General features: G+C 44.9%; 1 protein-coding gene across 1 annotated transcript; it reads left to right on the top strand.

Moving 5' to 3' along the window:
• The first annotated feature begins 278 nt into the window (after nt 1-278).
• Ctss (cathepsin S) lies at nt 279-24,241 on the top strand. Its single transcript, XM_045138448.1, has 8 exons — nt 279-541; nt 3,210-3,336; nt 9,548-9,670; nt 12,826-12,975; nt 13,654-13,881; nt 15,986-16,151; nt 20,807-20,909; nt 23,833-24,241. The coding sequence occupies exons 2-8, from the start codon at nt 3,211-3,213 to the stop codon at nt 23,930-23,932; spliced, it is 996 nt and encodes a 331-aa protein (XP_044994383.1). The 5' UTR covers nt 279-541; nt 3,210; the 3' UTR covers nt 23,933-24,241.
• Nucleotides 24,242-26,874: the final 2,633 nt, after the last annotated feature.

The following is a 26,874-nucleotide window of genomic DNA, read 5'->3' as shown; positions in this document are numbered from 1 at the left end:
CCTACCTCTGCCTCCTGAGTGCTGGGATTAAAGGCGTGCGCCACACGCTCGGTTTTATTATTAATTTTGAGGCAGGGTCTTACACCAGTCCAAGCTGACCCAGAACTCACTCTGTAGCCCAGGTTGACCTGGAACTCCTAGTGACCTTCTCACTTCAACCTCCCAAGTGCTGGGATCAAAGGCGAGGAGCCCTCATCCCCTTAGGAGAGGGAAAGTCGTTCATTGTCCCTTGGGGAAGCATTTGCACAGAGCCTGCAGACTTTGAGGGGGTGCTCAGAGGATTTTCTGGTCGCATACAAGCGAGAGATAATTATCATTTGGAGTGACAGGGATTTTAAGCCTGAGCCATGGCGGCCAGCTTTCCAGAAGATTTTAAGTGAAACTGAAACAAAAGTTCACTTCCTCATCTGTGGGCACCTCGTGTGACAAACCCTAACTTCTGTTTAAAATCCTCTCCACTACAGACTCCTGCTTGTCTGCCAGCCCTGCGGAGGGAACGCGTCAGGGATTCCTAGGCTGGGATCTTCTTCTGGCCCATCACGTATGTACTAGCTGGCTTGGCAATAGGTTTTGTTCTCAAGTTCGGTCTCTAATCATTCTTTATGTTTTCATCCGGTTCTGCCTGACAGGTTTGTAATCTCTGCTTTCAGGAAGTAAACTGATAAAAAAAAATCATGTTGCTCAATTTCCCTCTTGCTTTTCTGATTGAAAGTCTTGTTTTGAAAGTTTATATCTGATTGAACATATACATATAAGGCTTTCTTTGGAATATAATCTGATAGGTACGCACTTAAAATCCCAGCTGGAAGCTGGGTATGGTGGCCCTCCAGAGGCAGAGGCAGGAGGATCACCATGAGTTTGAGGCCACCCTGAGATTACATAGTGAACTCCAGGTCAGCCAGGGCTACCCTACCTCAAAAAAACAAAACAAAACAAAAATCCCAGGTAGTAGAATCCAGTTTGAGTCAGCCACTGGATTTCTGCTAAATTCTCTTTGAAGTAAATATAGAAATGGTGTGGGGTTGGTTGCTGTTGTTTTGAAGCAGGGGTCATTCACTCTGTTGCCCTGGCTGGCCTGGAACTCGCTATGTAGATCACGCTTGCTGTGATCCTCCTGCCTCTGCCTCCTGAGTGCTGGGATCACAGGTGTGCGTTAGCATACTTGGCAAGAAATGATGTTTTAATGTTAAAACTTTCTTTAAAACAGATATTTGATTTGTTGAAAAAAACTGTTAAAAAAGCAAAATGATCTAAAGATGTGAAACCAATAAATTAGAACCTTTTGCCTTTTTTTTTTGTTGTTGTTGTTGTTTTCTCGAGGTAGGGTTTCACTCTAGCTCAGGCTGACCTGGAATTCACTCTGGAGTCTCAGGGTGGCCAAATCTAGGGCCTCACCTATGCTACTAGGCAAGAACAGCATCTCCAGCCCTGTTTATTTATTTTGGAGATGGGGTTCGCCTATGTTGCCTAGGCTCCTGGGTTTATACAATCCTCCTGAACAATTGAGTCTATAAGCACCTTCCACTGTGCCTGTTTTTGTTTGTTTGCTTGTTTTTTTGAGGCAGGGTCTCATTTTAGCTCAGGCTAACCTGGAATTCACTCTGTAGTCTCACGCTGGCCTCAAACTCACAGCGATCCTCCTACCTCTACCTCCTGAGTGCTGAGATTAAAGGCGTGCACCACCACACTCAGCCTGGTTTATTATTCTTTTAATTAAATTAAATTTTAACCAACATAAAAATACCCCCACAGTGAATAAAAGAGAGACTGATTGAGAGGGGGAGGGGATATGAAGGACAAGGGAGTTTCAAAGGGGAAAGTGGGGGAAGGGAGGGAATTACCATGGGATATTATTTACCATTATGGAAGTTGTCAATAAAAAAATATATTATAAAAAATAAAAATACCCCCACAGTGAATATTAATAACCCCACTGAGTCGTGCCCTCAGGGAAACTGGGACAGGGAAGAAAGGATATAAGAATATAGCCTTTGTAGCCTGACGTGGCGCACACCTTTAATCCCAGCACTCGGGAGGCAGATGTAGGAGGATTGTCGTGAGTTCGAGACCACCCTGAGACTAACCCTACCTCAAAAAACCAAAACAAAACAAAAAAATCAGACAGTAAACTGATTTTTCAGGAGTTTATCCATACATATACATCATATACATAGTGTGTATGATGGTGTATGTGTTTGAGTGCACCTGTGTGCGCATGTAGAGGTCGAAAGACATCCTCCAGTGTCCCTCACCTTCCATCTTGTTTGAGGCAGGGTTCACTGCAATTGGTGCCCGCTGGCTGACCAGAGATTTTCCTGTCCATCCTTCATTGAGCCTGGGTCCTTTGGCTTTGCAGGCAAACACCTTAACCGCTAAGCCATCCCTCCAGCCTGAAACTCATTTTTTTTTTAATTTTTATTTTTTTTACTTTATTTTTATTTATTTGAGAGAGAGAGAGACACACACACACACACACAGAGAGAGAAAGAGGCAGAGAAAGAATGGGCATGTCAGGGCCACTAGCTATTGCAAATGAACTCCAGATGCATGTGCCTCCTTGCGCATCTGACTTACATGGGTCCTGGGGAATCGAACCAGGGTCCTTTAGCTTTGCAGGCAAATGCCTTAACTGCTAAGCTATTTCTCCAGCCTGAAACTCACTTTTTAAAGTACTACTCATTTGCAGTGGTGGGAGGCGCTGGTGCATCCATTCTCTCTCTCTCCCCCTCGTTTTCTCTCTCTCTATCTCAAATAAATAAATGAAAGCATTCCTCATGACTCAGTTCTGGGAAATTACCAGTATTATTCTGACTTGCTATTTTCTGTTTGGAAAATACATGCTAGGCTTGGTGGTTCCCATCTGTAATCTCAGTACTTGGGAAGCTGAGGCAGGTGGATTGCTATACAATTTCCAGGCTAGCCTGGGCTACAGAGTGATCTCCTGTCTCACAAAACAAGCAAGCAAGCTGGGCGTGGTGGTGCGCGCCTTTGATCCCAGCCCTCGGGAGGCAGAGGTAGGAGGATTACTGTGAGTTCGAGGCCACCCTGAGACTACAGAGTGAATTCCAGGTCAGCAAGGGCAAGAGTGAGACCCTACCTTGAAAACAAAACAAACAAACAAACAAACAAAAAACAAATAAAATATATGTTCACCACACATGCAGAGCTAACAGATTCCCTTTCTCAATTCCTTTCCCTTACATGGGCAGAATGAGCTGGCTGGTTTGGGTGCCCGTGTTGTGCTCTCTGGCAATGGCACAAATGCACAAAGACCCCACCCTGAATCACCACTGGTATCTCTGGAAGAAAACCTATGGAAAGCAATACAAGGAAGAGGTAGGTGGAATTGCCATTTGTGCCAGATGCTTTTACACAAGTACCTTTTTCTCTCCCTTTCCAAATCACGTTTTCAAGCCTCTTGTAGAGACCCAGGCCTTTAATCCCAGCACTCGGGAGGCGGAGGGATGGCCCGGGGGTTGAGACCAGCCTGAAGGAGCTACCGAGTGAGTGTCAGGTCAGCTTGGGGTAGAGTGAGACCTTACCTTGAAAAAACAAAACAAAGCAAAACAAAATCCCATTTTTTTTACGTTTTTTTTTTTGTTCATTATTTATTTATTTATTTGAAAGCGACAGACACAGAGAGAAAGGCAGATAGAGAGAGAGAGAATGGGCGCGCCAGGGCCTCCAGCCACTGCTAATGAACTCCAGACACGTGCGCCCCCTTGTGCATCTGGCTAACGTGGGACCTGGGGAACCCAGCCTCGAACCGGGGTCCTTAGGCTTCACAGGCAAGTGCCTAACCGCTATGCCATCTCTCCAGCCCTTTTATTTATTTATTTATTTATTTATTTATTTATTTATTTATTTACTATTATTAACAACACATTTTGTGTGGATATATTATGTGTTGGCACCCTCTTTTCCCTTGTCCCTGCCCCACAAAAATCACGTTTTCAGAAGCAGGCTATGCCCTTGTTTCTGGCCCTTTACTGTCCTGACTTACACAGCAGGAAGCAAAGCAGAGTCCTGTTGCCATGGAGCCGTATCATTAAAGTGGGGGAACCAGGGCTAGGGGAAGGAGGCGGTGGCATGGTGGGTGGATGGTGAGACACTGGGAAGCCTGCAGGACATGATACATGCACGGGAAATCCCTGCAAATCAGGTGACACTTGAGCACAGAGCTGACAGAAACCACGAAACAAGCAGAATAATGGAGGGCGGGCTGGAGAGATAGCTTAGCAGTTAAGGCGTCTGCACGCGAAACCTCAAGACACAGGTTCAATTCCCCAGTGCCCACATAAGCCAGATGCACAAGGGGGCACATGTGTCTGGAGTTCATTTGCAGTGGCTGGAGGCCCTGACGTACTCATACTCTATCTCTCCCTCTCTCTCTCTCTCTCTCTCTTTCTTTCTTTCTTTTTTTTTTTTTTTGATTTTTCGAGGTAGGGTCTCACTCTGGTCCAGTCTGACCTGGAATTAACTATGTAGTCTCAGGGTGGCCTCGAACTCTCAGCGATCCTCCTACCTCTGCCTCCCAGGTGCTGGGATTAAAGGCGTGCGCCACCACGCCCGGCTATTTCTCTCTCTTTCAAATAAATAAATATAAATAAATAAAAATAAATAAAAAGAAATAGGAGCACATTTGGCTTATTTGAGGAACAAAAGTCATCACTGCAGCTCCTGAAACGTAGAACACCTTCTCGGTGTTGAATTTTTTTTTTCCAATTAGTATTTATTTTATTTTATTTTATTTTATTTTTCAAGGTAGGATTTCACTTCAGCCCAGGCCTGACCTAGAATTCACTCTGGAGTCTCAGGGTGGCCTTGAGCTCACAGTGATCCTCCTACCTCTGCTTCCCCAGTGCTGGGATTGTGCAATTTTGTAAAATAGTATGATATTTGTTTCTCATTCACCATAGCTACCACGCTGTGCAATGAACAGATCATTACAAGTGACCCCTCCCAGCGGAAACCTTGCACCCTTTGACCATTATCTCCTATTTCCCTTTGCACCCTTCCACCACCGGATAGCCATTGTCCTACCTTCTACTCCTATGAGTGACTTTCTTTCTTTTTTTTTTTTTTGAGGTAGGATCTCACTTTAGCCCAGGCTGACCTGGAATTCAGCATTCCTATCTCAACCTCCCCAGTGCTGAGAATGGGTACGCCAGGGCCTTCAGCCACTGCAAACAAACAAACTCCAGACACCTGTGCCACCTTGTGCATCTATCTGGCTTACGTGCATCCTGGGGAATTGAACCTGAGTCCTCTGGCTTTGCAGGCAAACATCTCTCCAGCCCTGTTCATGTGCTTTTGTGATCACATCCAAGAAACTGGCACAGATCAATACTGTAGAGGTTTCTCCTGTGTTCTCTTCTAATGGTTTTTATAAGGCTCCGGTTTTTATGATTAAGGTGTTTTTGTTTTGTTTTGCTTTTTTCTGTTGTGCTGGACATTGAACCCAGGACTTTGTGCTTTGGTAAGCATTTGTTCTGCCACTAAGCCATATCCCCAGCCCTTTTGCTCTTAAACCTTTTTAAAAAATATTTTATTTTTATTTATTTATTTGGCAGAGAAAGAGGGAGAGAAAGAGAGAGAGAGAGACAGAGAATGGGTGCCCAGGGCCTCCAGCTACTACAAACGAACTCCAGATGCATGCGCCCTCTTGTGCATCTGGCTAATGTGGGTCCTGGGGAATCAAACCTGGATCCTTTGGCTTTTGCAGGCAAATGCCTTAACTGCTAAGCCATTCCTCCAGCCCAAATATTGTTTTAAAAAATATTCTATTTATTTATTAATTTGAGAGAGAGAAAGAGAGAGTATGGGCATGAAAGGGCCTCTAGCCACTGCAAACGAACCCCACATGAATGTGCATCTGGCTTATGTGGGTCCTGGTAAATCGAACCTGGGTCTTTTGGCTTTGCAGACAAATACCTCAACCATTAAACCACCTTCTCCAGCCCTTAAGTCTTTTTTTAAAAAATGTATTTATCTGCACATGTGGAGGGGGGCGTGCACCCATGTATGGGCACACTGGAGCCTCTTGCCACGGCCAGTGAACTCCAAATGCACCACGTTTTACATCCAGTTCACATGGATGGCTTGGCTAACCAAGCCTGCAGGTTTTGGAAGCAGTGCCTTTAACCCCTGAACCATCTCTCTAGTTCCTGTTTTTCAGTCTTTAACCTACCGTGAAGAATTTTTACACATGAACTGTGAACAATTTTTTGTTAGTTTGTCTGTTTTTCAAGGCATAGTTTCATTCTAGCCCAGGCTGACCTGGAACTCTGCAGTTCCAGGCCGGTCTCAAACTCATAGCAATCCTCCTGCAATCCTCTGCCTCCTGAGTGCTATCATTAAAGGTGTGCACCACCATGCCCGGCTCGGGAATTCTTGTTTATGAGGTGAGATAGAGATTGGATTTCATGATTGCACATGTGGATAGCAGTTTTCACAACACTATTTACTGAATGGTTTTGTCACTTGAGCATGTATCAGAATCCACTGACCATAAATGCGTGAGTTTATTTCTGGGTTCTCTAGTCTAGTCTATTGGCCAGTGTATCTGCTCTTATGCTAGTATCATATTCTTTTGATTACTATAGCTTGCTTGTGAGATGTCTTCAAATCAGATACCGAGATGCCTCAGTTAGTCTCTGGATATACCTATGAGAGATTAAATTGATTAGTTAATAGAGGTAGGAAGACTCATTTTAACTATGCAACACCATTCCATGGGCTAGGGTTCTGGAGTAAACAAAAGCAGAGTGAAGGGCTGGAGTGATGGTTTAGCAGTTAAGGTGCTTGTCTGCAAAGCCAATAGACCCAGGTTCGATTCCCCAGGACCCACATAAGCCAGATGCACAAGGTGGCACATGCACCTGGAGTTCATGTGCTGTGGCTAGAGATCCTGTAGCGCCAATTCTCTCTCTCTTTAACAAACAAGTAAATAAATAAATAAAAATAAACTATTTTTTTAAAAAAACCCACAAAATTAGGGCTGGAGAAATGGCTTAGCAGTTAAGGTACTTGCCTGGAAGCCTAAGGACCCAGGTTCAATGTCCCAGTACCTACATAAGCCAGATACACAAGATGACACATGCATCTGGAATTTGTTTGCAGTGGCTGGAAGCCCTGGCACGCCCATTTTCTATCTGCCTCTTCCTCTCTCTCTCTCTCTCTCTCTCTCTCTTTCTCTCTCCCTTCCTCCCTCTCAAATAAATAAATAAGTGAATTAAAATAAATTTTCTCTATATCTGCCTCTCTCTCATGTTCTCAAAATGGATAAATAAAAAAATTATATAGGGCTGGGGAAATGGCTTAGTGTTCAAGGAGTTTGCTTGGGAAATCTAAGTACCCCAGTTGGATTCTCCAGGACCCACATAAGCCAGATGCACAAGGGGGCGCATATATCTGGAGTTCGCAGTGGCTATAGGGTCTGCCATGCACATACTCTCTCTCTCTCTGCTCTCTCTCTCCGCTCTCTCTCTCTCTCTCTGTGTGTGTTTGCTTGCAATAAATAAATAAAACTCTTTTGGGGGAGGGGTTTTGGAGGTAGGGTCTCACTCTAGCCCAGGATGACCTGGAATTCTGTATGTAATCTCAGGGTGGCCTGGAACTCACAATGATCCTCCTACTTCTGCCTCCTGAGTGCTGGGTTTAAAGGTGTGAGCCACCAGGCCTGTCCTTAACAAAACTTTTTTATATATAATTTTTTTTCTTTTCTTTTTAATTAATTAATTAATTTACTTGAGAGAGAAAGAGGCAGAAAGAGAGAGAGAATGGGCATATTAGGGACTCCAGCCACTGTAAACAAACTCCAGATGCATGTGCCATCTTGTGCATCTGGCTTACGTGGGTCCTGGGATAGTCGAACTGTGGTCCTTTGACTTTGCAGGCAAATGCCTTAACTGCTAAGCCATCTCTCCACCCTCTTAATAAAACTTTAAAAATATTTATTGTATTTATTTATTTGAGAGAAAGAAGCAGATGTAGAGAGCGAATGGGCACTCCAGGGCCTCTATCCACTCCAGATGCATGTAATACCTTGTGCATCTGGCTTACTCAGGTCCTGAGTGATCAAACCTGGGTCCTTAGGCTTCCCAGGTAAGTGTCTTAGTGGGTAAGCCATCTCTCCAGCCCCCTTAAAAATATTAATATAACTGGCAGCACACACTTATAATGTAACCATTCAGGGGATTTGGAGGCTGAAGCAGAAGGATTGCGGTGAGTATGAAGCCACCATGGCTACAGTGTGAATACCAGGCCAGCCAGGGCTACAGAGCAAAACCCTGTCAAAGAAAAAAAAGGAAAAAAAAGATTTGGATTTATCCACTATAAACCATATACATTAAACAAGTTTCTAAAAGCAAACTCTTGCATATTGAGAAGGCAATTCAAAGCTGGGTATGGTGGCAAACACCTTTTATCCCAGAGATAGGAGGACTGCCATGAGATCAAGGGCACCCCGAGACTGCGTAGTGAATTTCAGATCATCCTGGGCTAGAATGTGACCCTATGTCAAAAAAGGGGGGGGGGGTGGAAAGATGGGCAAGTGGCTAAGGTGCTTTCCTGCAGAACCTAATGACCAGGTTCAATTCCCCAGCACCCACATAAAGCCAGCTATGCAAAGGGACCCAAGCATCTGGAGTCCATTTGCAGCAGCCGGAGTCCCTGGTGCACCGATTCTCTCTGCCTGTTTCTCTTCTATCCCTCTCTACTTGCAAATAACCAAATAAAGAAGGTCATTCAGGCTGGAGAGATGACTCAGCAGTTAAAGGCACTTGCTTGCAAAACCTGATGGCCCTAGTTTGATTCCCCTGTACCCATGTAAAGCCAGATGCACAAAGTGGCTCATGCATTTGGAGTTTGTTTGGAGTGCCAGGAGGTCCTGAAATTTCTATCTTTCTCTCTCTCTCTCTATCTCAAATAAATAAATAACAATATTAAAATAAAAAGAAGGAAGGCTGAGGTGATGGCTTAGAGATTTAGGTACTTGCTTTCAAAGCCTAACAACCCAAGTTTAATTCTCCAGGACCCACGTAAAGCCAGACACACAAAGTGGCACATGTATCTGGAGTTCATTTGCAGAGGCTGGTGGTCCTGGCGTGCCTACTGTCTTTGTCGGTCTCTCTTTTCTCTATCTCTCTCTGCTAGCAAATAAATAAAAATATTTTTTTACAAAAGAAGGAAATTCGGGCTGGCGGGATGGCTTAGTGGTTAAGGCATTTGCCTGCAAAGCCAAAAGACCCAGGTTCAATTTCCCGAGACCCACATAAGCCAGATGCATAAGGGAGCACAAACACCTGGCACGCCCATTCTCTCTCTCTTTCTCTTTCTCTGTCAAATAACTAAATAAATAATAAAATAAAAAAGATGGAAATTCATTCTATATTAATAGCTATGTAAAATGAAGAGCAAGAATCATGATTATTATGTGATTTAGCAGTCATATTGGATCTATTCATTTATTCACACAGTTAACAGATATTTTGTGCAATGCTGTTTCGTCACTGAGCACATCTGTGTTTTGTTTCCTCACATTTAGAATGAAGAGGTAGCACGCCGGCTAATCTGGGAAAAGAATCTAAAGTTTGTGATGCTTCACAATCTGGAACATTCAATGGGAATGCATTCATATGATCTTGCCATGAACCACTTGGGAGACATGGTAGGTGGATTACAAATAGTTCTACTTTCAAATCTGGGATGATTTCTGTGTCCCCAAAAGCAATATGGCTCTTTAAATTATTTTTATTCGCCAGGTGTGGTGGTGCACACCTTTACTCCCAGCACTCGGGAAATTAATTTTTATTCAGTTTTATTTATTTGAGAGAGAGAGAGAGAATATGGCTATTCCAGGGTTCCCAGCCACTGCAAATGAACTCCAGACATATGTGCCATCTTGTGCATCTGGCTTACATGGGTCCTGGGGAATTGAACCTGGGTCCTTTGCCTTTGCAGACAAGCACCTTAACCACTAAGCCATCTCTCCAGCCCCCTCCCTTTTATTGAGGCAGGGTTTCCCTTTGGCCCAGGCTGACCTGGAACTCACTCTGTAGTCCCAGGCTGGCCTAAGCTCACAGCGGTCCTCCTATCTCTGCTGGATTTAAAGACACGTACCACCACAACTGCCCCCCAAAGCAATTTGAAGGTAAACAAAAACAAAGGATGCAGGACTGTAACCTATTGTAACCTATTGGCAGAGTGTATGCCTGGCATGCATGTGAAGCCCTGGGTCCAATGCCTAGTTTTCTCCCCACTGCCAAAGGGAGAGTATATCCATTCGCCTACAAAACTAGAAAACAATTTTTTTTTAATTTTTATTTATTTATTTGAGAGCGACAGACACAGAGAGAAAGACAGATAGAGGGAGAGAGAGAGAATGGGCATGCCAGGGCTTCCAGCCTCTGCAAACGAACTCCAGACGCATGCGCCCCCTTGTGCATCTGGCTAATGTGGGACCTGGGGAACCGAGCCTCGAACCGGGGTCCTTAGGCTTCACAGGCAAGCGCTTAACCGCTAAGCCATCTCTCCAGCCCAAACAATTTCTTACTTAGACCTACTTTGGCCATTTTCCTTACTCAATCTCAATCTTTCTCCTTGCTTTCCTTGACAGGGTCTCGTTTAGCCCAGGCTGCCCTCAAAGTCTCTATGTAGCTGAGAATGACCTGGAACTCACTTCTGGTCCTCCAGCCTCCACCTCCAGAGCGCTGGATTTATAGGGCTACCCTCCAGCTGACCCAGATCCTTTCTCTAGAGACAGATTGGAACTCCCAGAATACTCATGTTGCTTATCTTCCCAAATATCCCCATCCCTTGCTCTTATTTATTGAGTTCTAGCAAGTGCTTTCTAAGTCCTTCATAATAATTTACACGACATTTCCCTGAGTCTTAAGTTGGTGATTCAGCCTTTCTTAGTTGGCAGCATATGGGCACTTAATATCATAAATAATCATCTTTTTTTGTGGTGCTGAAGATCAAACACTGATCCTTTTCATAATAGGCTCTCTCTTTATCAGTTGCAATTCAGCTCAGTTTCTGAATTCTTTTCTACCCTACAAAACTGTACTATGGGGGCTGGAGTGGTGGCTTAGTGGTGAAGGTGCTTGCCTGGGAAACCTAAGGACCTAGGTTCAATTCCCCAGGACCCATGTAAGCAAGATGCACAGATGGCACATGTGTCTGGAGTTCGTTTGCAGTGGCTGGAGACCCTGGTGCACCTATTCTCACTTTCTCTATCTGCCTCTTTCTCTCTCAAGTAAATAAATTAATTAAATATTTTTTTAAAAACTGTACTACTATTGGGCTGGAGAGATGGTTCAGCTATTAAAGGTGCTTGCTTTCAAAGCCTGATGACCTGGGTTCGATTCCCCAGGACCCACATAAAGTCAGGTGTGCAAAGTGGTGAATGTGTCTGGAGTTCTTTGGAGTAGCAAGAGGCCATAGCATGCCCATACTCTCTCCTGCCTCTCTCTCTCAAACAATTCAATAAAAAATAAACAAATGAAGCTGGGCATTATGGCGCATACCTTGAATCCCAGCACTCAGGAGGCAGAGGTAGGGGGATTGCCATGAGTTTGAGGCCACCCTGAGACTACATAGTGAATTCCAGGTCAGCCTGAGCGAGACCCTACCTTGGAAAAACCAAAAAAATAAAAATAAATTTAAAAATTACATATCTATACCTATCTCTTTTGTTTTAATTTTTAAATAATTTTTAATTTTTATTTATTTATTTGTAAGTAGAGAGAGAGAAAGAGAAGAGAAACAGAGAGAGAATGAGCTCACCAGGGCCTCTAGCCACTACAAACCAATTCCAGGCACATGTGTCCCTTGTGCATCGTTCTGGAGAATTGAACTTCGATCCTCTGGCTTTGCAGGCAAGGACCTTAACCACTAAGCCATCTCTCCAGACCTGTTTCCCCCCCCTCCCCCCAGGTAAGGTTTCACTTTAGCTCAGGCTGACCTGGAATTCACTATGTACTCTCATAGGTGGCCTTGAACTCAGGGCGATTCTTTTACCTCTAAGTTTTTCTGTTTTAAAATACCATCCCTATGCACAAGGTGGCACATGCATCTGGAGTTTGTTTGTAGTGGTTAGCGTCCTTGGCACATGCCCATTCTCTCTCTCTTTTAAATAAATAAATAAGAAAATATTTTAAATTATAGCCCCATGTGCAATTCTTTTTTGTTGTTGTTGTTTTGTTTTGGTTTTCTGAGGTAGGGTCTTACCCTGAGCTCAGGCTGACCTGGAATTCACTATGTAGTCTCAGGCTGGCCTCGAACTCACAACGATCCTCCTACCTCTGCCTCCCAGGTGCTGGGATTAAAGGTGTGCCCCACCATGCCTGGCTTTCTTCCTAAATTTTATTTTATTTTATTTATTATTATTACTTTTTTTGGTTTTTCGTGGTGGGGTCTCACTCTAGCCCAGGCTGACCTGGAATTCACTACGGAGTCTCAGGGTGGTCTTGAACTCACGGCGATCCTCCTACCTCTGCCTCCCAAGTGCTGGGATTAAAGGAATGCGCCACCACACCCGGCTCTTCCTAAATTTTAAATGAACTTTGTCATATATCTGAAATAACCAAGTAAAAAGTAACATATTTTATTTATTTATTTATTTATTTGAGAGAGAAAGAGGCAGAGAGAATGGGCACGTCAGGGCCTTCAGCCACTGCAAACGAACTCCAGATGAATGCCCCCCCTTGTGCACCTGGCCAACGTGGGTCCTGGGGAATTGAACCTAAGTCCTTTGGCTTTGCAGACAAACACCTTAACTGCTAAGCCATCCTTCCAGCCCAGTACTTGCTTTCTTTATAGACCAGTGAAGAAGTGATGTCACTCATGAGCTCCCTGAGAGTTCCCAGCCAGGGGCAGAGAAATGCCACCTACAAGCCAAACCCTAACCAGAGATTGCCTGATTCTGTGGACTGGAGAGAGAAGGGGTGCGTTACTGAAGTGAAATACCAGGTGAGTAGCCACTTCTGTAGTCTAGAGACTGCTCTCTTCTAAGTCTAGTTGCAAAATTGGGTAGGGAGTCCCAGTCTCTCATATTACTTTCTAGTTTTTGTTGTTCTTGTGTTCCCAGCTATGTTGTGAGTTTCTTTCTTTCTTTTTTTTTAATATTATTTATTTATTTGAGAGAGTAAGAGAGAGGAAGAGGCAGATATATAAAGAGAACTGGTACGCCAGGGCTTTTAGCCACTTCAAGGAAAGAACTCCAGATGCATGCGCCACCTTGTGCATCTGGCTTTACATGGGTACTGGGGAACTGAACCTGGGTCCTTAGGCTTCACAGACCAACACCTTAACTACTAAGCCATCTCTCCAGCCCTTTTTTTGTTTGTTTGTTTGTTTTCCGAGGTAGGGTCTCACTCTAGCCCACGCTGACCTGGAATTCACTCTGTAGTCTTAGGGTGGCCTCGAACTCACGGAGATTCTCCTACCGCTGCCTCCCAAGTGTTGGGATTAAAGGCATGTGCGCCACTACACCCGGGCTAATGAATAATTTTTTTAAAAAGAAGATATCTATTAGGCTCCATTTGCAGATCGACATCAAGGAGGGACCTTGCCTAGAGGAGAAATGTGAGGTCTTCATTGGCTTTGTCAAGGGAGCCGCCCTGGCTGACCTTGTCTCCCCGGCCTTAGGGCTCCTGCGGCGCCTGCTGGGCCTTCAGTGCCGTGGGCGCCCTGGAAGCGCAGCTGAAGCTGAAGACTGGCCAGCTGGTGTCTCTCAGCGCCCAGAACCTGGTAGATTGTTCCACTGAGAAATACGGAAATAAAGGCTGTAATGGTGGCTTCATGACCGAGGCTTTCCAGTACATCATCGATAACAACGGCATCGATTCGGAAGCTTCCTACCCCTACCAAGCCAAGGTGTGTCCGAGCCCGCTTTTCTTAACTTTTCTTTTTTCTTTTCGAGGTGGGGTCTCACTCTATCTAGCTCAGGCTGACCTGGAATTCACTATATCTGAGTCTCAGGGTGGCCTCCAACTCACAGGGATCCTCCTACCTCTGCCTCCTGAGCGCTGGGATTAAAGGCGTGCGCCACCATGGCCCCGGCCAATAAAAATACTTTTTAAAAAACAAAAGCAGAGGGCTGGAGAGATGGCTTAGTGGTTAAGATATTTGCCTGCAAAGAGAAAGTACTCCGGTTTGATTCTCGAGGACCCATGTAAGCCAGATGTTCAAGGAGGCACATGCGTTGCAGTGGCTGGAGGCCTTGGCACACCCATTCTCTCTCTTTTTCTCTCTCTCAGTCTCTTTCTCTCTCTCAAATAAATAAAATATATGTTTAAAATAAAACAGGGCTCGAGAGATGGCTTAACGATTAAGGCACTTGCCTGCAAAGCCAAAGGACCCAGGTTCCATTCTCCAGGACCCACATAAGCCAGACGCACAGGGTGGTGCCTGTAAATGACATGCACTCTTTCTTTCTCTCTCTCTCCTCATAAATAAATAAATATAAAATATTAAAAAACAAAACAACAAAAAAAAAACAGGGCATGGTGGTACTTGCCTTTAATCCTAGCACTCAGAGACAGAGGTAGGACTGCCATGAGTTTGAGGCCACCCTGAAACCCTACCTTGATTAAATTAAAAAAAAAAAAAAAACTCTCCCTTCTTTTCTCTCTCCCTTTAGGCTTTCCTGTCCTCTGATGAGTACACCTTTCCCCTCTCCCTTCTCTCTCTCTCTCCCTCGCTCCTGTCTCTCTCCCTTCTCCCCTCTCCCTCTCATTAAAATAAGGCCTTAAACTCAAGAAACCTTGTTTATTTCTACCTCTATCCCAAACCCCAAAACCTAATGCTGATGGGAGGGGCGTTCTCCGTCACACCCAATGCTGCTTCCCAGGTATTCTGGGCTATAGGTTAGCCCAAAAAGCGTTTTTTTGATGTATGTATTTGCAAGCAGAGAGAGACAGCTACATAGAGGCAGAAGGAATGGGCGCGCCAGGCCTCTGGCCACTGCAAACGAACTCCACATGCAAGTGCCCCTCTGTGCGTCTGGCTTCATGCATGTATCAGGGAATTGAACTCTGATCACTGGGTTTTGTAGGCAAGTGCCTTAACAACTGAGCCATCTCCCCAACCATGCTTTTTTTTTTTTTTTTTTTTTTTTTGAGTCAGGGTTTCATGAAGCCTAGACAGACCTCGAACTCAGTATGTAGCCTAGGATGACCTTGAATTCCTGATCCTCCTGCCTCCATTTTACGAGTTTTAGATTTTGGGATTTGCAATGGAGGACCAAGATGGAGGGGGCATAGGTAGAGAGCTTTGAGACTCTTTTTATATTAAAATATTTTATTTACTTATTAGAGAGGCAGAAAGAGTGTGACTATGGGTGTGTCAGGGCCTCTATCTTCTGCAAATGAACTCCAGCTTCATGAGACACCTTGTGCCTCTGGCTTTACATAGGTGCTGGGGAATCAAACTCCTGTCCTTAGGCTTTGCTGCCAAGCACCTTAACCACTAAGGCATCTCTCCAGTTCTTCTGAGACACTTTTTTTTTTAATAGAAATATTTCATTTATTTATTTATTGAAGAGATAGAGAAAAAAAGAGAGAGGCAGGGCCTCTGGCCACTGCAAACAAACTCCAGATGCATGCACCACCTTGTGCATGTGGCTTACATGGGACTTGAACCTGGGTCCTTAGGCTTCACAGGCAAGCACCTTGACTGCTAAGAGCTTTCTCTCCAGCACCTCTGAGACTTCTTTTTGTTTTTGTTTTTCCGAGACAGGATCTCACTCAAGCTCAGGCTGACCTGGAATTCACTATGTAGTCTCAGGGTGGCCTTGAACTCATGGTGATCCTCCTACTCTGCCTCCCCAGTGCTGGGATTAAAGGCGTGTGCCACCACGCCCAGACTCTGAGACTCTTAATACCATGTGCTGGGATAGCAAGTGTGCACCATCATGCCCTGTTTGATACTGCTGACGTACAAAGGAAATTGAAGTACACGTTATACTTTCGTTTTGCAGGATGAAAAATGCCATTATGACTTAAAAAATCGTGCTGCGACATGTTCAAGGTACATTGAACTTCCCTCTGGCAGTGAAGATGCCCTGAAAGAAGCTGTGGCCAATAGAGGACCAGTGTCGGTTGCCATAGATGCCAGTCACCCTTCCTTCTTCCTCTACCGAAGTGGTAAAAGCAGTGCATTATCTACCTTCTTCTTTTTTGCTGCCCTGACATATAGATTAAACATTTTACATAAGCTTTTCTTTGTTTGTTTTGTTTTTGTTTTTCGAGGTAGGGTCTCACTCTAGCTCAGGCTGACCTGGAATTAACTAGTCTCAGGGTGGCCTCGAACTCTCATCGACCCTCCTACCTCTGCCTCCCGAGTGCTGGGATTAAAGGCGTGTGCCACCATAACCGGTTTACATAAGCTTTTTATACTCAGGGTTTTTTGTTGTTTTTTTTTTTTAAATTTTTATTTATTTATTTGAGAGCGACAGACACAGAGAGAAAGACAGATAGAGGGAGAGAGAGAATGGGCGCGCCAGGGCTTCCAGCCTCTGCAAACGAACTCCAGACGCGTGCACCCCCTTGTGCATCTGGCTAACGTGGGACCTGGGGAACCGAGCCTCAAACCGGGTCCTTAGGCTTCACAGGCAAGCGCTTAACCGCTAAGCCATCTCTCCAGCCCAGGGTTTTTTTTTTTTTTTAATTTACTTATTTGCAAGTAGAGAGAGAAAGAAGAGAGACAAACAGAATGGGCATGCCAGGACCTCCAGCTGCTACAAATGAGCTCCAGATGTATGTGCCGCTCTGTGCATTTGGCTGTATGTGGGTACTGGGAATCAAACTCAGGTCATTAGGTTTTGTATGCAGGCACCCTAACCACAGAGCCATCCTTCCAGCCCCATTTATACCTAGTTCATATTAATAAAATAATACTTTTGAACACTAGTACACTAAAATAAAATATAAAAATATTTTATTTATTTGAGGGAGAGAGAGAGAGAAAAGGAGGCAGATAGAGAGAAAGAATGGTCATACCAGGGTCTCTAACCACTGCAGACAAACTCCAGACACATGTGCCACCTTGTGTCTCTGGCTTATGTGAGTACTGGGGAATCAAACCTGGGTCCGTAGGCTTCATAGGCAAGCACCTATACCGCTGAGCCATCTCTCTAGCCATCAGTTGCATTTTTTTTCTTTTGAATTTTATATTTATTCTATAAGGTTCAGGAAGGGTGAAGGAGAGTCTGTAGACCAAAAAGGGGGAATGGCAGGGGAGGTTACTCTGGGAGCCAAAGGGTGAGGAATGGAAACATCCAGATGGCCTAAGGGCCCATGCATATCCTTTCCCACTGGCCACAGCTAAAACAAAACCTTACTGGTGGCAAAAACATCAGAGGCTGACAGATGAACAGTCCAGGAGCCAGAAAAGGAGGAAAAAACTCATCACAAGCCTTGGCAGAAACCAGGCTTTCATATGCACATAGGTGTTTATTTATTTGCTTTTATTTTTATTTATTTATTTATTTATTTATTTTGGTGTTTTCGAGGTAGGGTCTCACTCTGGCCCAGGCTGACCTGGAATTAACTATGTAGTCTCAGTGTAGCCTCGAACTCACGGCGATCCTCCCTACCTCTGTCTCCCGAGTACTGGCATTAGAGGTTTGTGTCACCACGCCCGACTCTTATTTATTTAGTTATAGAGGGTAAGTGTGAGAGAGAATTGGCACACCAGGGCCTCCAGCCACTGCAATCAAACTCCCAACGCGGGTGCCCCTTGTGCGCACGTGCAGCCTTGTGCGCACGTGCAGCCTTGTGCGCACGTGCAGCCTTGTGCGCACGTGCAGCCTTGTGCGCACGTGCAGCCTTGTGCGCACGTGCAGCCTTGTGCGCACGTGCAGCCTTGTGCGCACGTGCAGCCTTGTGCGCACGTGCAGCCTTGTGCGCACGTGCAGCCTTGTGCGCACGTGCAGCCTTGTGCGCACGTGCAGCCTTGTGCGCACGTGCAGCCTTGTGCGCACGTGCAGCCTTGTGCGCACGTGCAGCCTTGTGCGCACGTGCAGCCTTGTGCGCACGTGCAGCCTTGTGCGCAGGCGCTACTGTGGCCCCCTTGCGTCTCTTTTGTGCACCTGGCTTACGTGAGTTGAATATGAGTCCTTAGGCTTCTCAGAGCTTTAACCGCTAAGGCATCTCTCCAGCCCACACCCCCACTTTTATGCAAGAGAGAGAGAGAGAAAGCCTTACATATATTTTAAAATTAAAATAAAGTTATGCTGGGCATGGTGGCACACACCTTTAACTTTAATCCCCTTTGGGAGGCAAAGGTAGGAAGATTTCTGGGAGTTCGAGGCCACCCTGAGACTGCATAGGGAATTCCAGGTCAGTTTGGGCTAGAGTGAGACCCTATTTTGAAAAAAATAAACAATAATAATGAAATTTGAATTTAAAATTGAATATAAATTTGAGTCATTAGAGCATGTATTCCTAAATGTTATTCTTTTTATTTTATTATTTGTATTTTATTTTAAGGGGGGTTCTCACTCTAGCCCAGGCTAACCTGGAACTCACTCTGTAGTCTCAGGCTGGCCTCAAACTCACAACGATCCTCCTACCTCTGCCTCCCAAGTTCTGGGATTAAAGGCATGTGCCACGACGCCTGGCTTTCTTCCTAAATTTTAAATGAACTTTGTCATATATCTGAAATAGCCAAGTAAAAAGTAATAGATTATTTATTTATTTGAGAGAGAGAAAGAGGCAGAGAGAATGGGCATACCAGGGCCTTCAGTCACTGCAAACGAACTCCAGACGCATGCACCCCCTTGTGCATCTGACTTACATGGGTCCTGGAGAATTGAACGTGGATCCTTTGGCTTTGCAGGCAAATGCCTTAACCACTAAGCCATCTCTCCAGCCTTAGAGTTTTTATTTTAATCCACAGTTTTGACTTTTTTTTTTTGAGACAAGCCCAACAAACTCCCCCCCACCTTTTTTTTTAATGCCAGAGAGTGAGAACAAGAGAATGAGAGCAAGAGAGAGAGAATTGGCGTGCCAGGGCCTCTGGCCACAGTAATTAAACTCCTGACACATGTGCCACGTTGAGCGCACCTGCAACTTTGTGCATACGTCACCTTGTGCATCTGGCTTATGGGACCTGGGAAGTTGAACATGGGTCCTTTGGCCTTGCAGGCAAGCACCTTAACTGCTAAGCCATCTCTCCAGTCCCAGTTTTTACTTTTTTTAAAAAATTATTTATTTATTTATTTGAGAGCGACAGACACAGAGAGAAAGACAGATAGAGGGAGAGAGAGAGAATGGGCGTGCCAGGGCTTCCAGCCTCTGCAAACGAACTCCAGACGCGTGCGCCCCCTTGTGCATCTGGCTAACGTGGGACCTGGGGAATCGAGCCTCGAACCGGGGTCCTTAGGCTTCACAGGCAAGCGCTTAACCGCTAAGCCATCTCTCCAGCCCCCAGTTTTTACTTTTTACTATAGTAGTTTATGTTTTCAGCTTAGATTCACTTGATAGAGATTGCTGAATGAGGTCAATGATTGCTACTAGGTGACAGGTTCCAGAGGTGACATTTGAACATGATCTTGCCAGAGAATGAAAGTTGTCCAGGCAGAAAGAGGAGTGAGCCTTTTGTGCCCTGTGTGAAGCACTTCGAGCACAATCTTGACATTTGCAGGATCTAATGGGAATTGGGAATCTGAAGCTCGGGTGGGGGTGAAGGCTACCTAGGCCCTCGAAAGACTCTTGAAGGGTCCTTTGGGGATACAGGTGTGTAATTCCAACCCTTGGAAGGTAGTGAGAAGATGAAGTCTTTAAGCAAGGGGAGGCTAGGACAGAAGTAATGGTGCAAGTCTCAGCGAAATCTTTTTTGGCTGTTAGGCGAGGAGGAAGGCAACTGATCAGAGGCCAGGGGAGATGATTTTGGACCATTGCACAGTAAGAGCAAGACCTTCTTACTGGATGTGCATAGAAGGCAGGCAAGTAGGTAGCCAGGCTTGGTGATTCTCACGCATAATCCTAGAAGGCAAGAGTTTGAGGCCAGCTTGGGGCTACGTAACGACCCTTGTCAAGAATAAAAAGACAGGGCTGGAGAGATGGCTTAGTGGTTAAGCGCTTGCCTGTGAAGCCTAAGGACCCCGGTTCGAGGCTCGGTTCCCCAGGTCCCACGTTAGCCAGATGCACAAGGGGGCGCACGCGTCTGGAGTTCGTTTGCAGAGGCTGGAAGCCCTGGCGCGCCCATTCTCTCTCTCTCCCTCTATCTGTCTTTCTCTCTGTGTCTGTCGCTCTCAAGTAAATAAATAAATAAAAATACTTAAAAAAAAAATAAAAAAAAAAAAAGAATAAAAAGACAGACTGAACTGGACTAGAAATTTGTCCCTACCAACTTCTACCAAGTTCTCTTCACCTTGGTTCCTGTAAATTTCAGCAAATCACTTGAATGTATCATCCTATGGGTGCCTTATTTGTTTGTTTTTCTTTCTTCTTCTTCTTTTTTAATTTTTTTTTTATTTTATGCAGTGTTATTCTAATCCAGGCTTACCTAGAACTCATGGGGATCCTATTCTCAGCCTCCCAAATACTGAGATTAGGATGTGAGGGCAATCTGGCTGCGACGTCTGATGTCTGTCACCCCATTGATCACCAGGGTTGGTTAAGCTGATCTGGCTGGCTAGGAGGGTGTTCCTTTCCTCCCTCACCGCTCCACGTGTGTGCCTCCAGGAAGCTGTGCCCTTAGTGGACGAGGATGACTTTCCCCAAATCTAGAATTTTCAAATGTCTTTTGTTGTCACGTGGAACTCATCTCTTTCCCATCTGTATTTTATGCGCAGGTGTTTACGATGACCCTTCCTGTACTGACAAAGTGAATCATGGTGTACTGGTGGTTGGCTATGGTAACCTTAATGGTAAAGACTACTGGCTTGTGAAAAACAGGTAATATATATTTGTACATGAATGCCTATTTAATTAAGTCAGGGTGCATCAAAAACGTACTTTTGGGCCGGGCATGGTGGTGCACGCCTTTAATCCCAGCACTTGGGAGGCAGAGGTAGGAGGCATTGCTGAGTTCAAGGCCACCTTGAGACAACATAGTGAATTCATGTCAGCCTGAGCTAGAGCCAGACCCTACCCCAAAAATCAAAAAAAAAAAAAAAAAGTACTTTTGGGATTAGGATGGTAATCATCATTATATTAATGATAACCATTTACAGCTTTTACAAAATTACTTTCTAAATGTTCCATTTCTCTACTTACTATGCTGCCTTCATCTCTATTTTCATGATTATCTTGTTTTTTGTTTGTTTTGTTTTGTTTTGTTTTTCAAAGTAGGGTCTCTCTCTAGCCCAGGCTGACCTGGAATTCACTGTGAGTTCGAGGCCACCCTGAGACAACATAGTGAATTCCAGGTCAGCCTAAGCTAGGAGACCCTACCTCAGGAGAAAAAAAAAAAAAAAAAAGCAAAAAACTAGCTGGGTGTTGTGGCTCACTATGTGCTGGGATTAAAAGTGTGTGTCACCACACCTGGCTTGCCTTTTTAAAAAAAATATGTATATATATTTTGGGCTGGAGAGATGGCTTAACGGTTAAGGTGCATGCCTGCAAAGCCTAAGGACCCAGGTTTGAGTCTCCATGTCCCACATAAACCATATGCACGTGGTGGCACATGCGTCTGGAGTTCATTTGCAGTGGCTAGAGGCCCTGGCATGCCCATTCTCACTCTCTATCTCTCTCTCCCTCTATCTCTAATAAATAAATAAAAATCTTAAACCAGGTATGGTGGCACATGCCTGTAATGCCAGCACTCAGGAGGCAGAAGTAGGAGGCTCATCATGAGTTTGAGGCCACCCTGAGACTACATTGTGAATTCCAGGTCAGCCTGGGCTTGAGCAAGACCCTACCTCAAAAAATCAAAAGAAACAAACAAATAACATACTTTCCTTATGGAAGTGCACGCCGGGCATGGTGGCACATGCCTTTAATCCCAGCACTCAGGGGTCAGAGATAGGAGGATCAGCCTGGGCTAGAGTGAGACCCTACCTTGAAACAACAACAAAAAAGTAGGGGCAGTAAGGGACTTGGATGGATCTTATATTCTTTTCCTGAGGTGTGAGTGTTGTGTTGTGGTGGACATGCCTGTAATCCCAGCCCTTGGGAGGCTGAAGCAGGAGGCTTGCTGTGAGTATGAGGCCAGCCTATCTCAAAAAAAAAAAAAAAAAGAGAAGAAGAAAGAAAAGAAAATAGAGCCAGAAGTGGTGGCACAGGCCTTTAATCCCAGCACTTAGGAGGATTGCCCAGAGTTTGAGGTCACCCTGAGACTACATAGTGAAGTCCAGGTCAGCCTGAGCTAGAGTGAGACCCTACCTTGAAAAACCAAAAAAAAAAAAAAAAAATAAAAATAAAGAAAAAGAAAAGAAAAAGAAAAGAAAAGAAAAGAAAAGAAAGAAAAAGAAAGTCCATACTGGGGCTGGAGAGAAGGCAAAGTGGTTAAGGCACTTGCCTGTGAAACCTAAGGACCCATGTTCAACTCTCCAGGTCTCATGTAAGCCAGACACAAGGTGATGTAAGTGTGAACTAGGTGACGCACACATCTGGAGTTTGATAGCATGGTTAGAGGCCCTGGCATGTCAATTCTCTCTTTTACACACACACATACTCGCTCTCTTGCATAAAAAATAAAGGCCAGCCTGTTAGTCTTGCCTCAAAAAAAAAAGATTAATTAAATTAATTAAGTTCCTGGGGAAATTATTATATGTGTTCATTCTAATGTTTGTTTGTTTGTTTGTTTTTTAAGGTAGGGTCTCACTCTAGCCCAGGCTGACCTGGAATTCACTATGTAGTCTCAGGGCAGACTTGAACTCATGGCAATCTGCCTACCTCTGCGTTCCAAGTGCTGGGCTTAAAGGCATGGGCCAGCATGCCCGGCACTTCATTCTAATTTTGTCTTGTAGCTTTTTATGTAACCTCACTTTACTTTTTAAAAATATTTTATTTTTATTTAATTATTACAGTCAGAGAGAGAGAATGGGCATGTCAGGGCTTCTAGCCACTGCAAATGAACTCCAGACGCATGTGCCACTATGAGCATCTGGCTTACGTGGGAACTGGAGAATCAAACCTGGGTTCTTAGGCTTCACAGGCATGCTTCTTAACTGCTAAGCCATCTCTCCAGCCCCTATTTTTTTTTTAATATTTACTTATTTGTGAGTACGTGTGTATATGAGTGCACCAGGGTCTCTTGCCACTGCAAACAAACGCCAAACACTTGCAGCACATTTTGCATCCAGCTTTATGTGGGTGGGTAGGGAATTGAACCACAGCCATCAGGCTTTGCAAGCAAACAAGAACCTTTAACCACTGGAGGGATGGCTTAGTTGTTAAGGATCTTGCCAGCAAAGCCAAAGGACCCTGTTTGGATTCCCCAGGACCCATGTAAGCCAAATGCACAAGGTGGTGCAATGGAGTTTGTTTGCAGTGGATGGAGGCCCTACCATGCCCATACACTCTCTCTCTCTTTCTGACTCTCTCTCTGTCTCTCAAATAAATAAAAATTAAAAAAAGAAAAAGAACCGTTAACCACTGAACCATTTCCCAAGCCCCAAATATCACTTTAGGGGGAAAAAAATTGCAACTAAAAGACTGATAATGCCAGGCGTGGTGGTGCATGCCTTTAGTCCCAGCACTTGGGAGGCGGATGTAGGCGGATCACTGAGTTCAGGGCCACCCTGAAACTACATAATAAATTCCAGGTCAGCCTGGACTAGAGTGGAACCCTACCTGGAAAAAAAAAAAAAAAAAAAGAAAGGACTGATAACATGATTTTATTATATTCATTTATAATTTTGTGTTCTTTTTAAAGCTGGGGCCTCCATTTTGGTGAAGAAGGATACATTCGGATGGCAAGAAATAGTGCAAATCATTGTGGGATTGCTAGTTACTGCTCTTACCCAGAAATCTAGAAGATTTTTTTTCATTTTGTAACAAGACAAGAAGATGAAATATTCTTAATTTTATCTGCTATGCCCAGAAGAAATGATGTGTTAGGATCAATGTATATTTATAAGACTAAGTAGAAAATAGTTTACCTCCTTATAACTTTGTCTATTTCTGAAGAAAGATTGCAAAACAAATTAATAATGTACAATAGAGGGCTCTATATTCCATCCTGCCATTCATATAGCAAGTGCTCTCCGCACTTCCTTCTTTTAATCTAATAAAGTCTCTCTTAGTAATAAAAATATAATTTACTATAGGCATAAGTATATGACAGTCCCTATGGGACAATGATGTTTGTTATTGTTGTATTTTATACTCTTTGAGTTTTCCAATACTTTGTGATATGATACCAAAAAATGCTTAATAAATCTGTCATTTCAAATTTCGGTCTACATCTCATTCTTTCAAGTTTTTCTTAGGTAACTGTTATACCTTTTAATGAGTCAGTTAATTATACTATGCTAGTGAAGGACTATGGCAATTCTGATGGAAGAAAATATTTAAGTTATAAACGTCATGAGGACTCAGATTGCATCGTTATTTTATTTATTTATTTAGGTTTTTTGAGGTAGGGTCTTGCTCTAGCCCAAGTTGATCTGGAATTCACTATGTAGCCTCAAAATCACAGCGACCCTTATACATCTGCCTCCCGATTGTTGGGATTAAAGGTGTGTGCCACCACAAGTGGCTGCATGATTTCTATTTAATGACTTTTATTATTTTCTTCTGCTATAACAATATTGCTTAACCATTATAAAAATTTGGGAGGGGCCTGGAGAGAGAGTTCACTGGTTAAAGGCGCTGGCTTGCAAAGCCTGATGGTATGAATTTCATTCCCCAGTACCCACATAAAGTCAGATGCACAAAGTGGCACATGCATCTGGAGTTCCCATGCAGTGGCAGGAAGCCTGGTACACCCATACTGTCTGCCTCTTTATCTCTGCCTCTCTCAAATAAATAAATCAACAAAATATATTGAAACACACACACACACACACACACACTTGGGCTAGGTGTGGTGGCACACACACCTTTAATCTCAGCACTCAGGAGGCAGAGGCAGAAGGATTACTGAGAGTTCAAGGCCAGCCTAAGACTACATAGTGGATTCCAGGTCAGCCTGGGCTAGAGTGACACCTACCTCGAAAATAAACCAACAAAAATAATAAATAAAATAAATAATCTAAGTATGGCTGGGCATGGTAGTGCACATGTTGGATCCCAGCACTAGGGAGGCAGAGGTAGGAGTATGGCTGTGAGTTCGAGGCCAGCCTGGGACTGCAGTGAGACCCTGCCTCAATAAACAACCAACCAACTAGTATCAAATCTGGAGTCTGGCGGAACAATGGTTTCCTGAATCCCACAAGACGGTGCAGTCAGGAAACAATCAGACACAGTGGGGACCCAATCAACGACGTCTGGGAGGACCGCGGTATCGCTGGAAGGCTCCGCACACCTTCCCCGGGCGGCGCCGCAGGGCAGCGTCGAGTCGGCTTCCCGGCGTGCCCCGCGCAGCGCGAGGCGGGGACGGCGGTTGCTGCGACGGCGGCGCGCATGCGCGCGGGGCAGAGCGCGTGCCGTGTGGTGTCGACGCTCGCTGTGCTGCTCGCGGCGGGCGAGCCCCTCGGACGTGGACAGGTAGACGGCGTCTCAGTCTGGCTCGCCTTTTCACACCGCGGGTGGCCCCTCGGTGTCGTTTCTGTCAGCTCACGGCCGTCTTCTTGTCTTGGGGGTTTTGAAGACGTCGTTTACGCGTTCCACACGCGTGGCGGGCGCGCGCCGGCCACGGGCTGCGAGCCAACGCCCGGCCATCTTGACGAGGCCCCCTGAGGACTCGCGCCCCGGCCTCAGCCCAGCCCGCGCCTCTCCGTGTTTTTTTTTTTTTTTAATTTAAATTTTAATTTACTTATTATTTTTTGTTTTCGAGGTAGCCCAGGCTGACCTGGAAATCAGTATTTAGTCTCAGGCTGGCCTCCAACTCACGGCGATCTTCCTACCTCTGCCTCCCGAGGGCTGGGATTGAAGGCGTGCGTCCCCACGCCCGGCTTTTCCTCGTGTGTCTCTGTCTTTTCTTTTTGAGGGAGGGAGAATGGGCGCGCCAGGGCCTTGGGCTGATGCGAACAAATGCCAGCCAACTGCGCCCTCTTGTGCGCATGTGCGACATTGTACTGCTTGCCACTGTGTGTCTGGCTTATATGGGACCTGAAGATTGGAACATGCGTTCTTGGACTTTGTAGGCATGCACCTTAACTGCCATCTCTCCAGCCCTCTTCATGTTTTTTTTTTTTAAATTTTTATTTATTTATTTTATTTGAGAGCGACAGACACAGAGAGAAAGACAGATAGAGGGAGAGAGAGAGAATGGGCGCGCCAGGGCTTCCAGCCTCTGCAAACGAACTCCAGACGCGTGCGCCCCCTTATGCATCTGGCTAACGTGGGACCTGGGGAACCGAGCCTCGAACCGGGGTCCTTAGGCTTCACAGGCAAGCGCTTAACCGCTAAGCCATCTCTCCAGCCCATGTTTTTTTTTTTTAATATATATTTTACTACAAATGAACTCCAGATGTATGTGCAACCGTGTGCATCTGGCTTATGTGGGATCTGGGGAATCAAATTGAGTCCTTAGGCTTTGCAGGCAAGTGCCTTAACTGCTAAGCCATCTCTCCAGCCCCCACCTTCACATTTTTGAAGATTCCATTTTAAGTAAAATTCTCAAATTATTAAGACAAAATTCTTTCTCACTTTATTTGTAATAAAGTAGACTGTTAGAGATGTTAAAAAAGAAAAAGAAAAAGCCGGCCATGGTGGTGCACGCCTTTATTCTCACCCCTCAGGAGGCAGAGGTAGGAGGATTGCTGTTAGTTCAAGGCCACCCTGAGACTACATAGTGAATTCCTGGTCAGCC

Source organism: Jaculus jaculus, chromosome 19, assembly GCF_020740685.1.
Source record: "Jaculus jaculus isolate mJacJac1 chromosome 19, mJacJac1.mat.Y.cur, whole genome shotgun sequence".
Classification (NCBI taxonomy): domain Eukaryota; kingdom Metazoa; phylum Chordata; class Mammalia; order Rodentia; family Dipodidae; genus Jaculus; species Jaculus jaculus.
This window is presented reverse-complemented; position numbering and strand designations above follow the sequence as displayed.

What these genes read in the sequence shown, in the direction of transcription:
- Ctss (XM_045138448.1), top strand. Translation starts at nt 3,211, where the DNA reads ATGAGCTGGCTGGTTTGGGTGCCCGTGTTGTGCTCTCTGGCAATGGCA. An exon ending in CTTCTTCCTCTACCGAAGTG is followed by an intron (nt 16,152 to 20,806) that starts GTAAAAGCAGTG and finishes TTTTATGCGCAG; the next exon opens with GTGTTTACGATGACCCTTCC. An exon ending in TACTGGCTTGTGAAAAACAG is followed by an intron (nt 20,910 to 23,832) that starts GTAATATATATT and finishes TTCTTTTTAAAG; the next exon opens with CTGGGGCCTCCATTTTGGTG.